The 13,434-nt window shown below is 43.2% G+C and overlaps 1 protein-coding gene across 6 annotated transcripts in view; it reads right to left on the reverse strand.

The window, feature by feature from the left end:
• Positions 1 to 3,745: 3,745 nt before the first annotated feature.
• The window catches only part of LOC306978721 (myosin phosphatase Rho interacting protein), a 41,691-nt gene continuing 32,002 nt past the window's right edge, over positions 3,746 to 13,434 (reverse strand). For 4 of the 6 annotated variants that reach the window (XM_079577390.1, XM_079577387.1, XM_079577386.1 and 1 more), the window contains 11 exons: positions 12,390 to 13,044; positions 12,044 to 12,160; positions 7,965 to 11,456; positions 7,393 to 7,540; positions 7,176 to 7,281; positions 6,914 to 7,073; positions 6,732 to 6,839; positions 6,546 to 6,632; positions 6,304 to 6,466; positions 6,138 to 6,223; positions 3,746 to 5,045 (listed from right to left, as the gene is read on the reverse strand). In XM_079577390.1, coding sequence (XP_079433516.1) covers positions 4,974 to 5,045; positions 6,138 to 6,223; positions 6,304 to 6,466; positions 6,546 to 6,632; positions 6,732 to 6,839; positions 6,914 to 7,073; positions 7,176 to 7,281; positions 7,393 to 7,540; positions 7,965 to 11,456; positions 12,044 to 12,160; positions 12,390 to 13,044 — 5,194 coding nt within the window. In that variant the 3' untranslated portion in view covers positions 3,746 to 4,973. Of the gene's footprint in view, positions 5,046 to 5,909; positions 5,990 to 6,137; positions 6,224 to 6,303; positions 6,467 to 6,545; positions 6,633 to 6,731; positions 6,840 to 6,913; positions 7,074 to 7,175; positions 7,282 to 7,392; positions 7,541 to 7,964; positions 11,457 to 12,043; positions 12,161 to 12,389; positions 13,045 to 13,434 lie in introns of all 6 variants that reach the window. The other 2 variants (XM_079577388.1, XM_079577389.1) reach the window with 2 other exon arrangements.

A 13,434-nucleotide genomic window follows, 5' to 3' on the forward strand; every position in this document is an offset into this window, starting at 1 on the left:
CTTAATCCAACCGGGCAGAAACACCAAGATTTTGTTGCCCCCTCGAAATCACCAGGGAGAATCAGTTGGCTTTTCAAAGTTTATTTCGAGCTCAAATAGTACAGAAAAGAAAAGGGTAAACATAGGTCCCACGTCCCAGATGTGACAAGGCTTAGGCCACGGCCCGACTACTGCGCCACAGCTTCTGTCCTGAGGCTGTGGGCCTAGCTCTTTTAAACTAGCATAAACCGGTCACGTGATTGACGTGCTTCCGGTTTCAATTAATAAAAGACAGTGTTTAATTTTAGCGAAAAGATTAATAAATACTGTTATTTACAGTGAACCATTTACCAACAATAAGAAAGCGCTTAAATACTTTGTCGAAAATGGGCGAGCAACACCAACATCTCAGAGTCTTCCCTCATCCCTCCATACCTTTCAGTCTGGTCTTGTCTCACATAATTGGGTGGTGGGGTCATTCTGAAGGGGAAGGGGAAGGGAAAGAAAACAAAGAACAAAACAAAACAGAATGGAACATACTTAAAAAGATGAAAGTTTCAAGAGAGAGAAACATAAAAAAACAGATTTACAATACAGTCTGTAACATACATTGATCTTTCATAATAATAGTGAATATTTTAAGAGGTGGTACTTGTCTTTAAAATGTTTGAGAACCTCTGCCATAGCTCTTAAAGAAGTCCACACAAAACGCACGAGTTGGTCCATCATCACATAAAACTTACTTTCCCCCCTCTACCGACTTCTCACATCTAAACCCACCGTCCTCCAGTCCAACAACATCACAAGTAGATACTTCTAAAGGAGACCTTTTTTTTCTCCTCTTCTGACCCAGAATCGAGCCGTAGCAGAGCAGCCTTGTAATGACGATAGGGCGCGGTCTCCTTCAGCTCATGGTGGCCCATGGTTCGACACTGCAAGAGACAGAGGCGGCAGTTAGGGGTTTGTGGCGCCAATTTATTCACTCAAAGGCTCTTTTAGAAATACAGGCAGGAATAAAAAAGGTATTACAGTTTCCAGGTGTGTTCCATAGTAGAAAAAGTTCTTTGTCAATTTATAATGTTCATGAAACAGACTGAATCCAGGTTTGTACAGATAGGAAAATTCGTGCCATTACTATATTTTAGAATCCATAAAAACAAAAGAATCGGTCCAAACATTTTGGAAAACATAGAATTAGAGGAAATATCAATATTTAAAAAGACAATATGATAAACATTTGTCCAGTTTCAGCCAAAGCTGCAGCCCGAATGTTTGTTTCCGTAGAAAAAAGTGTTGAGCAATGTCGTTATCCAATTTAAAGATACATTATGAAACTTCTATGCGAAAAAAAAGTTGACATTTGTACTTGTTTGAACTTGTAGTGACTTTACTTTCCATCACAGTGGTCTGTAGGACGCTCCAGGATCAATTGTTCTGCAGGTTTTCTGATGAGAGGGTCCTTCAGCAGTGAAAACCTTCCAATCAATTGGTCCTGGAGCTTCCACTGTAATGGAAAGTAAAGGTGCCATGCTGACCACTCATACAGCTGCTGGGTCACTGAAAGGTCAAACAGTTGCAAAAAGTTGCATAATGCACCTTTAAAGCTGCACTGTCCTATTGGTAATGTAAAAAAAAAGTGAATTCATACCTAAAAGACAGAAGAAAACTTAGAAACATATACATTAGTTCAGATTGCTCTGCCCAATCCCATCAGACCTTGGAAGCTAAGCAGGGAAGGGCCTGGCAGGACTTGGATGGGAGACCGTTTGGGAACACCATGCCTGGCAAATGTAGTGAGTGAATGAGTGGTGGTGGTCGGAGGGGCCGAGGGCGCAGACTGGTTGCCTCGCCTCCGTCAGCCTACCCCAGGGCAGCTGTGGCTACAATAGTAGCTTACCACCACCGAGTATGGAGTGAACGAATAGTGCAATGTAAAGCGTATTTGAGTGTCCAGAAAGCGCTTTATAAAACCAATGCATTATGATTATTATTAGATGGTGGTGCTATTTTAACATTTTTTCAGTGTTAAATTGACATTAGCCTCTCACTTCAAGCCTAAAATGCCTATTCTGAGTAGTTTTAAAATGTTGTAAGTGATTATCCAACAGCTGCTCTTTTTCTGCCATGTACTGCTTAAATCAGGGGTGTCCAAAGTGCGGCCCGGGGGCCAAATGCGGCCCTCAGACCAATTTATGGTGGCCCTCGGCCTCTTGCTGTATCGGTACACATCACCAGAGATGGACCTTTTTATTTGAAATGTAATAATTCTACACAATTCTAACAACTAACATTTCATTGTGAGACAGAGCTGGCGTGAAGGTTTTAAGCTTAAATAGAGGTATGGGGCACAATTTAAACCTCTGCTAGTCGAAGGATTTGCGGCACTAACTACTGATCTACGGCCCTTCACCCCGTGTACGCTTCAGTATGCGGCCCCCCATGAAAAAAGTTTGGACACCCCTGGCTTTAGAGCCGTTTTTTCCTATAGGCAAACTATGCAAGTTGCTTAGGGCCCCGCACCCGCAAGGGCCCCACATCTCAGTCAAACTATGGTGTTGTTTCACTCAAATGAGTTCACACGGTCCACACGGTTCTCACGAGAACAGTTACTTACAATAACTCTGGTTCTCTGAATGAGCACAGTCTAACACAAATTGCGTTGCTCACAGGCTGATTCTCAGAGGTCAGACAGAAATAACCATCAGGAACAGGTGTAGTTTTAAATCAGCGCTTCCCAAACTGTGGGTCAGGGACCAGAGCTGAGAGAATGGGACCATTTGCCATTTTAAAAAGTTGGGAAATAGACTATAGTCGTCCTAAATCCCAGTCTGACAGTGGCTAGTGGTTCTCACACAGGGGGCGGGGCCTGAGTTGAGGTCATTATGTTCCTCTTCTGCCCTGCACGACTGCACAGTGGAACTGTTTCTGACCGTTAATGGATTCGTTCTTCATCGAATAACCATGAGACATGTACTGTAGGGCCCCCATGTGGATTTTTGCTTAGGGCCTCCGAAGGGCCAGCACCGGCTCTGCCTGGCTTAAATAGACACGGTTAACTGTCCATAGGAACTAATACACAAACAGGAAACAGTCCTTATTTTAGGAAGTTAGCATCATGTTGCTATGAATATTTTTTATGAAACACACTAAGCGTGATGTTAACTTTAGTTTCTACTTGTATGTATGCTAAAATAGGCAGAAAGTTATAGCCAAAATCAGTCTGTGCACACCTTTTGCTTGCTTTTGTTTTGTTCAAGTACTGTTTGAAGGCTTTTGCCACTATGTCTTGCATTGTTCACTCATTCCCCTCTCCCAAACACATTATGCTTATTTATACAGGAGCTCGTCATATAATAAGAATATCATGAAAAAGTGCATTCACTTCTGTTTTTCAACTTAAACTGTGAAGTAATATGTGATAGTCTCATTACATGCAAAGTGACATACATAGCCATTATAATTTTGATTAATATGGCTCTCAACCCCAAATTAAAAATCTCTGAAAATTAGAATATTTTAAAAATGGACTGTAAGCCATAATCATCAAAATTATAACAAAGACTTAATATATGTAACTTTGCATGTAATGAGTCTAAATCATTAGAACATTTTAAGTTGAATAACGGAGGTAAATGAACTTTTTCATGATATTCTAATTATATGGGGGATGTTGATGTCCTCAACACCAGTTTTAGCACCAATGTATTAACCTGTAAACCCAGTGATATATTTATTTAATAAATCAGCCACAAAAATCAGCTCCAGGTTTTGAAAACACTTCATTTATTTAACATTATACATTCACATGAAAATAAAAAATATTCATATATATATTTTATATCAAGCTATTGAGCAAGTACAAGTTTAAAACAGACACAGACGTCCTCTGTGTGGCATATCTTATTTACAAAGCGTGGTTTGAACACTCCACAGTGTGTATCCATAGCTGCACAGGTTTCATGGATGTTTACATCTTCACTCAGTTGAGGCACAACTAGATTTCAGTGAGAGGTCAGGGATTGGGCCAAGTGCTTCAAAGACTGCCGCTTACAGTAAAACATTACACCAAAACAGTAGAACTTGCAAAAGCAAAGCTTATTTGTTTTAAGAGGACCACTCTGAAGCATAAAGAAGGAAAAAGAGGCAACATGATCGGCCTGTAGTAAAAGCTATACTGTACAAGTCATGCAAAGTCCTATACGTTCACTTTGAGATGACTGAACCACGGCAAAGTCAAAAAGTGAGCAAACACAATTCCATGTCCGAAAGAAACAATGAAAAATCCAGTACCGCTAACAGCTCACGTTGTTCGTTTAATCTGACAGGAGCCAGGACGTTTGGTTGCACTGCAATAAACTGACTTCAATGTCACTACACCCACATATTGACAGAAAGGTTTTCTCAAGTAGTCAAGTGATAAGTGCAATCCGCTCCGGTTCATCCTCATACAAACACCCCATCCTATAAAACTCTCACTCAAAAGCAATGCAAGCATCACATTATCACTCACTAGCACGCAGACCACATTAGTACAGCAGACGCCCCAGCCATAGATAAAGAACCCAACATTATCCAGTAGTTATGTACAACACAACTGGTGCAACATTTAACACATGTAGAGTATTGTACATAGGAACTGTAACAATGATAAAATACAGCAGATAATTAAGTAATATTGGTAAATATATATTATTCATAATGAGTATTGCTGTCTATTTTGGCATTTGGAAGGATAAATAAAAAGCTGCTATGCATTTCTCTCACAGCTTATATGACACTGAATATCTCAAAACTAAGTTTAAAATAACCTTTACACAAGATTGATTGATCAGTAAAACAATTTTCATTAATTATAATAAAAAAAAATACATCGGAGGCAAGAAAGCAGCACGTCCAGGTTTAAGTGACCTCAATGCAGTCTGAAGCTGAGGCTGAGTGTGGCAGAAGTCAGTCCAAAACCAGTGTCAGAAAAGGTCAAAAATCTTGACGAAACTTCAGATTTTTTTGGAATCTTTTGCTTCAAAAAGCTTCAAGCGCTCCTGCACAGTCAGTCCTTCTTTCAGGCTCTGCGGACAAAAAAAAAACGTGGTAAGAGCGACAGCAAAATGTACTCACTCTCACACCAATGAACACCATAAAACCTGGGAGTATAATACAGTTAGTTCCAAGCAGCGTCATTTAGTCTGGCAGCTGTTTAGTTATTGTTTACAAGTGGTTAAAGTAATCAAGAAACAGCTCCCTGTGTAAGAAGGCTGATATTAAATGTTACTCCTACTACAATCCTACTACAAAAATAGAGTCCATTTATAATTAGTAGTCTACAGTAGTCTATTGAATTGAGCGGTAGGGCTCCCTTTGAGCAGCACTGCACTAATGCTTCTGATGTTTTCAGTATTTTTGTGCCTCTTTCTATGTTGCTCAAAATAAACTAACCGATATCTGCTGAGGCTATGGGGCCCAGCTGAGATTTTAGTTAATTCTTCTGTCCAAAAACTGCTGCGTCTTTAGATATCATCCGTCTTCAACCAGTCTTTATTTATTGGACTCTGTTTATTCAACTTATTTCACATCTTATTTTTAAGAAGAAAACAATTGCGTGGCAGTCTATGAAATACAGTACTTATAAGTTATGTTCTTGCATTTTTGTTGTGACGAAAGTACAAACATCCTTGAAGCAACAACACACTGAACCAGAGAGAGTCAGATCACTAGTTTGAGATGGAACAGACGTCAAATCAACATTAAATGAGAGAAAGGTGAAAGGTTAGACGGTTATCACTAATGACACGCTGCAATGAAAACAGTGCTTCCACAAACTCCAGTTGTGCCAGTGAGGGTTAACTATAATCAGAGGTGCAGAGAGAGGTGGTTTAGTGAATGGAGTCCATGCAAGTTTAGGTGGGACATGCTGAGCTCTTTACAGGCTGTACCTACGCAGGACAGGGCTCGGATGGGGAGTCGCCCCACAACGGGGGTGTCAGCTGTCCAACGACACCTGTTCAGTGACGGACTGACCCAACACAAAAAAAACAAATGACAAGCTTTGACACCAACTCTTTGAACACTGATAATGTCTGTAAAGCACGACCGCTCAGAACGTTTGAACCTCACAAATACACTGCACAACGGAAAGACGACAGTGATTCTTGTTGACTGACCTTTGACCTTAGGCCTCTGGATGGCTTGGCTGTGGCTGATTGTTCCTTTTTCATAAAATCCGGATTGCTTTTTGATTTCATAATATCTACAAACAAATGAAACTATGGTAAATATCAATGTAAACAGCACAGTATAAACATGGTTACGTTTAAAATCTGAACCGACCGTATCCAGATGTGACGGACCCGTCCACACTCCGCTCTCCCAGAGCCTCTGTGGCCATGAGCAACTTTTCCTTCAGTTTACTGATGTCGCAGTCTGCCTTGGCCTTGACAATACTTAGCTCTGTGTAGATGTCCTTATACTTGTTTGCAGCGTATTTTTTGTCCTGCAGGGAAAATAATAAATCAGTAACAGGGCCGTGTAACGCTGTATTTGGAGCAATTCATCAAACCAATTCATCTTACCCTCAAAGCAGACTGCAGCTCATCTTTCAGCGAGTGGATCTCCTGTTTCAGATACTGGATCTCAGACTCCTTGATTCTGAGTAAAACCTGTAGTGATGCACATTTGTATTAGACTTACATAAACAAAGGTGATTAATCATTATAAACAAAGGTAATTATGCTTTGTTTTAGACATACTAATCACACCTCTAGTTCATAGACGTCTTTGCCCTGGGTAACAGGCGACATTGCGGTTTCTCCACTTAGACATGAGCGCATGCGGGTGATCTCTGTGGTCAGTCTGTTGTTAAGTTCCTGTTGGTAGAAAGGTTTTGTTTTAGATTGTGTAGATAAATGAATGTACATGTCGCATATGCCATTTGCCTGACCTGGTTGTGAGCGTTGAGCTCCTGGTTCTCGCGCTGGCATTGCCTGAGGGCCTGCCTCTCGGCCTCCAGCGCCTGGGCCAGGTGAGCGTTTTCCAGACACTTCTGAGAGTACTGCTCTGACAACACCTCCAGTTCTCTGTGGATGGACTGCAGCTCTTCCCTGTGGAGAGATCTCATTGATAACTAAAATGTTTGACTTCACTATGATTTAATTAACAATCTACATTTCAAGTCTAGGGGTCGAGTTTATATCATTTCTTACTCATATTGTAGGCGAAGCTCATCAATGTCAGAGTTCAGTCCACTGAGCTGAGAACGCTGCGTTTTCACCAGTTCCTCCTTGTGTGCATTCTTCATAGCTTCAATAGCTGCAAAAGGTGTACATTTTTTTGTGATACATGTGTAGTGTGCGGAGGGCAGGGGTTGATATTATGTGGAAAGGGGACTGGAAAAAGAAGGACATTGTGGGAGAAGATTACCAGCAATAGTAGCAGCAGTCTCCTCAGCCAGCAGCCTCTCTCGCTCCTCCATGAGTTTGGAGATCTCTCTCTGATGCTGCCGTTGAAGGTCTTCGATAACTTTGTGATGAGTTTCTTCCATTGCAGCAAAGCCTCGTTCACACGTCGCCTATGGATGCAAGTCATTAGTCTGTCACATCACACATAAGTGAATTAAAGACATGTTCTAACAGAGCATCAAGCTACTCAAATGTCTCATGCACAATTTAGCATATTAGAAGAATGCAAGAGCACAATTCTGAGCAATGCTAGGTTAGTAGAGAAAATTAGAAAGTGAAATTCCTCTATAACAGAAAAGTAAGGCATTGATAACATTTTCTACATGGAAAATGGTGTGTTTAAAAAGATACATAACATATTATGGAAATGTACTATGTAATTCACTCATAGTTTCTATGATTTTTGCAGATACACCATTTTCCACAAAGTGAATGTCAGCAGAGTGGAGCTGTAGCAGCAGTGATTACCGCCCTATCACTACTCTCATCTACAGACTACAGAGGTAAACTAAAACAAAGTAAAGGATCAGAAACCTTCAGACTGTCAAAGTCCCTCTGGTATTTGTCGCGGAGGCTGTCCATGTCTCCCTCCAGGCTCTTGTTCTCCAGTTCGTCCCTCATGGTGTCCATTTGGGTCTCAAGCTCCTGGATGCGTTCTCGCAGGACCATCATGGAGTCCACCTCAGACACGCTGTGGTCCTCCCCCTTCCTCTGCTCCTCTCTTGTCTGACCCGCTGTCCTGTGCAGAGATCTGTCGTCCTCTGTATACTGTTGCAGTTTCATCAACTCTTCTCTGTGTAAACGTTGGAGCTCACAGATCCTCAGCTCAAACTGCTCTTCTTGTCTCTTGATGAGGCTCTTGTGCTGTTCCTCTAGTGTCTTATGGCTGCCTGCTGTAGTCTCCATAAGCTCCTTCACTGTAGATGTTCGTTCTTCCTCCACTTTTCTTATCTCCTGTTTGTGCCTCTGCCTCAGATCCTCAGCTTCTTTTTGAAAATGCCCCTCTAATGTTGCCATCTGCCCCTGCTGCTGAGAAAGCTCGGCCACCCGTTTAACGATCTCACTTTTGAGAGCTTGGTTTTCACTTTGAAGACTTTCCACCCTGTGCGAGAAGCTCTGCTGCTGCTCTTCCATTGAAGATTCATACTTCTCCTGGATTGAGCTGATGTTCTGTGCATGCTCTTGGACCAGTGCATCCATGTTTTGACTGGCCTGCTTGTACCAGCTCAGGTCTTGTTCATGCATGACCCGCAGTCTGCATGCCACATAAGCCACTTGACTTTGTATGAGCGCGTCACGCATACACAGGGAAGCAGTAGTACACTGTGGTGAAGTCTGCTGTCCTAACAGCACATGGATCATTTTAGCCAGCTCTGGATGGTTGTCACCACTTTCTAATTCGTGAGCATATTTTTGAAGTACAGCAGCTTGTTTCTGGAGCTCACTGGCTAGCACCTCATGTGCATTTCCTAGTGACTGGATAGACTCAACACCACATGATAGGACATCTTCAGGTAAGTGCCTATCAATAATCTCTTCAGCCATGCTTCTCGCCTCCTCCACCTCGATTTGCTCCATGTACGGGGCCAGTTCAGGGGGACGGATGTCGGCTAGCTTATGTTTGCTGAGACCCAAGTTCTTTTTGATTTCTTTGATGATATTTTTCAAATCTGGACTTTTGGAAGCTTCAATGATTGTTTTCAGAGCAATTTCCCTCTGATGCAAATTCTTATGTGCTTCAGCTAACTCCCTTTTCAGGATTCTAAATTTCTCATCATACAATATTTTTATGTTTTGAATGGAGTAGGCCAGTTCAGCTTTAATGTAGCTGTTAAATAAAAGACTGCCCTCTATGTTGGCAACACTTCCCTGATGTCCAACGTTCTCCATGTCCTTCCAAAAAGCGCTCTCGAGCATTAGTTTCTTAGTCAAAATATCAGCATAGACGATTGCCAAACAGTCTTTATCACTGTTTTTAATGTTCTCCACATCTTCCCATATTTTATTTAAAGTTTGTAAAACGTCAGATTTTGAAGTCTGTAATAATAAAGCCATCTTGTTTAAAACCACTGCCTCAAAAGACAGGGTTTTGGCAAAGAGTTGCACTGCATTTGTGTCAGATTCTGTAGGCGGATGTGGAGCCACTTCTGCAGATTGCTCGGTGTTTTGTGCTTGATGGATGAAAAGTGATGCATTGAACAAGTCACTCTCTATTAATGAAAGTGAATGCAGTTGAGAATCAGTGGTTTGATGAGAGCCACTGAGAATGCCCCGCACTTTTAGCCGACAGTTTTCTATACACACAAGAGCATTGGCATAGTGATTATCAGCAGAAATGACTGGAATGCCCCTTTCACCATCAAAGGATGGTGTACTTTCACTAAACTCTACTTCAGTTTTGGACATTGGATCATCTTTGGTTGATCGATCAAGGTTGTGTGTGAGATTTCTTAACTTATCTTCAGTAGCAAGGAGTTTGGATTCTAGGGCATGTATAATAGAAATAAACTTCTCTGGGTCGCTGGTTTGAGGGAATGAGATGTCAGTGGAAATGTTTCCTTGAACTAACAAGACTTTGTGTGTTCTGTCTGACTCCTCTACATTTGTATATTTTTGGCACTGAATGTTTGAAAAGCGTATTCTTGGTCTTTTAGCAAGAGACTCGTCAAAGGGGTTTTGAACTGCTGATGCACCGTCATTAGACATTTCTACAGACTCCTGATTGCACTGTTCAGGACTCTGCCTTTCAGAGTGAAGACCAGCATAGCCCAGCTGCAGGGCATGGAGGTGTTGCTCAAGCTCTGCGATCCTGTCCTCGGCAATTACAAGTTTAGCTTGCAGATCCTTTTCAGCGTCGCAAGGCTCTAAGAGTCTTTGACTCATCTGACAGAGAAGTTCCTCTTTCGCTTGTAACTTCTGCTCTGTTTCCTCCAGGCTGTTCCCGAGTGCAGTCATCTTCACAAAGGCCTCCTTTAAGTCCTCCTCTTTTCGTTCCACCAGCCGCTCATACATTTCTTTAGTCTGATGGATCTCTTGCTCCTTCTCATGGAGGAACTGGTTCATTTTCTGAAACTCCTCAGTGGCCCTCTCATATGAGTGCTCCAGGGTGTAGTAATCGGCTTCTTCTGCCTCCAGTTGACCACGGAGCTTTGTAACTTCTCGGTCTGCCTCAGAGATCTGGTTGAGAAGCTCCTGGCAGTGACAAGTCAGGTGACTTTTCTCCTCCTCCAGTCGACGCACACTCTCTCTCAGAGACTCTATCATGTTACTTTTGTGTGTCAGCTCTTCTTGAAGCTTATGCAGTTCCTCTCCTTGACCAGCAGAGCTCTGTCTCCCACAAAGCAGAGCTTCTACCTGCTGCTCAGCCTCCAACAGTCGCTCATCCATATCCTTCTGTGCACTTTCGGCCTCAGCTAATCGTCGACACAAACTCTGTTTCTCTCTCTCATGAGCCTCTCTCAGGCTCTGTTGCTCCATCTTCAAGCGCTCCTCTTTCAAAGCCTGTCCCTCCTCGGTGGCGCTGAGCCGTGCTGTCACTTCCTGTAGTCGCTCTTGAAGTCTCTGTGTCTCTCTGAGGTGGTCCTTCTGCAGAGCCTGCTGTCGTTCCAGGTGTCGGAGAGCCTGGCTCCGCTCTAACAGACTAGCCTCCACTTCCTTCAGGCGCTCCTCACTGTCCTTCAGTTGAGCTCTAAGTGTGGCCTCGCTGCGGTTATACTCCTCCTCATGTTCTTTGGATCTCTCCTGTTCTAGCTTGAGTTCATTACGCATTCGAGCTACAGCTTGTTCACTAGCTAATATTTCTGCCATAGCACTAGCCAGTTTAGCCTGGAGTGCTTGGATGTCAGTCTCATGGCGGTCTACGGCCTCCTGGGCTTCAGTGTAACTTCTCTTTAACGTCCGAATCTGCTGCTGAGCAACATCCTGCTTGTGTTTTTGGCTCTCCAGTTCTCCTTGTAAATCCTGGTTTAGTTTGTGTATGCGCTGCCAAGGGACTCGGTGCGGTGATGAGGAAGGGGGTGTGGCGCTCTTGAAAGAGATTGATAACAGAGTTTTAGGAACATACAACATCTAACCTGCTGCAGTACGGAGAACCACATCTCAGGACTCAATGAAATTTACCCTAAACAGGCTCTCAGATCTGAGATTCATTCCACTGTGCTTTTCCAGTTTGAAATGTTGAGTATGAAAACCAATAAACTCAAACTGACATGAGAAAACAAAAATGATTGGTTACACACATTCAAATTCACAAAAATACACAAATGAATGGGATGGTCATTACAAATTTGTACCATGAAGTTGGTCCAGTCGCGGTTTGACATGCAAAATAAAGTATGCAAAGGACACACAATGGCAGCACAGACAGACAGACAGACAGAGGGAAAAGCATAGTGCAAAGCTTCCCAGTCAGTAACTCACCACAAGCCACAGATCAGTTATTGACCCAAGAGATGTGAGCCTCCGTAACAACAGTTAGTCCAAACCTCATGCTACGAACACCACAACCATGCACATCAGGTTCAGAATAAAGTGCCCACACCAGTTAGCAAAATACAGTAAATAAGGCAACTTGTAATAGGTCAAAGATGATAGTTTTGCTAGTGTGGAAATACCTGCAGCACGTAGCCCTCTCTGGCGCTCTGTTCTCGTCCCAGCGCATCTTCCAGTTGCTCTTTTAAGAGACTGTTCTGCTTCTGAAGCCGGTCCAGCTCTTTCTGCTTCTGTCCCAACTGCACCAAACAAGTTCAATAAAGGCACACTTCAAATAGCCACAATAGACACAGTGAGTAGTAGACTGAGTAGTAGATACTTTGAAAAGGAGGCAATGCGTGTGTTGATTGATCGTATGTGTTGTTGTCAGGAAGTCAGGGAAAGCAAATGAAGGCTACCTTATAAAATGAAAATATTCAAAAAGCATGAAAACCTTATGAACTATGCGCACTGAACTGATCCACATACCTCTTTGTCGAGCAGCGCTGCCAGCTCGTGCGGAGGTAACCGGTCTGAGTTACTAGACACCGTCGAAGCGGTCGTGATGGGCACTTGCTTTTCTTCCCTCAAAGGCGTCGTCTCCACCTGATGCCACCGCTGTTCGATCTCCACCTGCACCGCGCCAGAGCCTTTACCGTCGCCCCCGTCTTTATCTGTTTGGTGATCTACCTCCATCCTTCCTTGGTCCTGGCACTCGCGCGCAGCAGGGCCTGTGTAGGTGGTCGGCGCCGCGGTGACTTTGTCCTCTGTTGTAGACGGCGGCTGTGAGGAAGTAGAGCCAGGGGACGAGGCGAGAGAGGAGGACGGAGTCGACGAGGAACAATAGGTGGAATTGGGTGAAAAAGACGAGCTGAGGTCCACAGTGTCCGCCCGCTCCTTCGCAGGCTTTTCGGGCTTCTCCATTTTGAATTCTGTCCAGTCGTAGGTCTTGGAGCGGCCCTCTCGCCTGCGCTCCCGCACCCGGCTTTTGCGCGGTTCAGAGGGAGGGTTGGACGAGTTGTTGGAGCTCGACTGGTTGGTGAGGTCGGATTTAGTGGTCTCCGAATTGGGGCTCAGTTCAGATGTGGGCTGTGAACATGGCTCTAACGCCACTGGGGATTTTACATTATCTTCAGGAAGGGATCTAAAAAAAAAAAGGGAATGCATCAAAACAAAGCCGAGTATATCTGTGCTACAAATGACGTCACAACATTTCACTGGCATGTACTGTTTAATTGATGGGGCAGAGCAAATGTTGACAGTTGACAAACATAATACACTTAATGTGAATTTTAGGCGTGGTTGGATGATTTTTTTTTGCAAGATCCCGGACCTTGTTACTAGGGTGACCACCGCAAACCGTTGTGCAATGACAAGAAGGAGGGAATGACTAGAGAAACTGAAAGGGGCAGGTGGTCACCCTACAACATAAAGGTTTCACATTGGTGGATCTTCTTCTTCTAGCAGTATCATACAAATAATATGGGAATTTTGGCTTTCATCTGACAGTGTGACATCAACACAGTCTGAAGAC

The sequence above is a fragment of the Gobius niger genome, assembly GCF_951799975.1.
Source record: "Gobius niger genome assembly, chromosome: 19".
Lineage (NCBI taxonomy): Eukaryota > Metazoa > Chordata > Actinopteri > Gobiiformes > Gobiidae > Gobius > Gobius niger.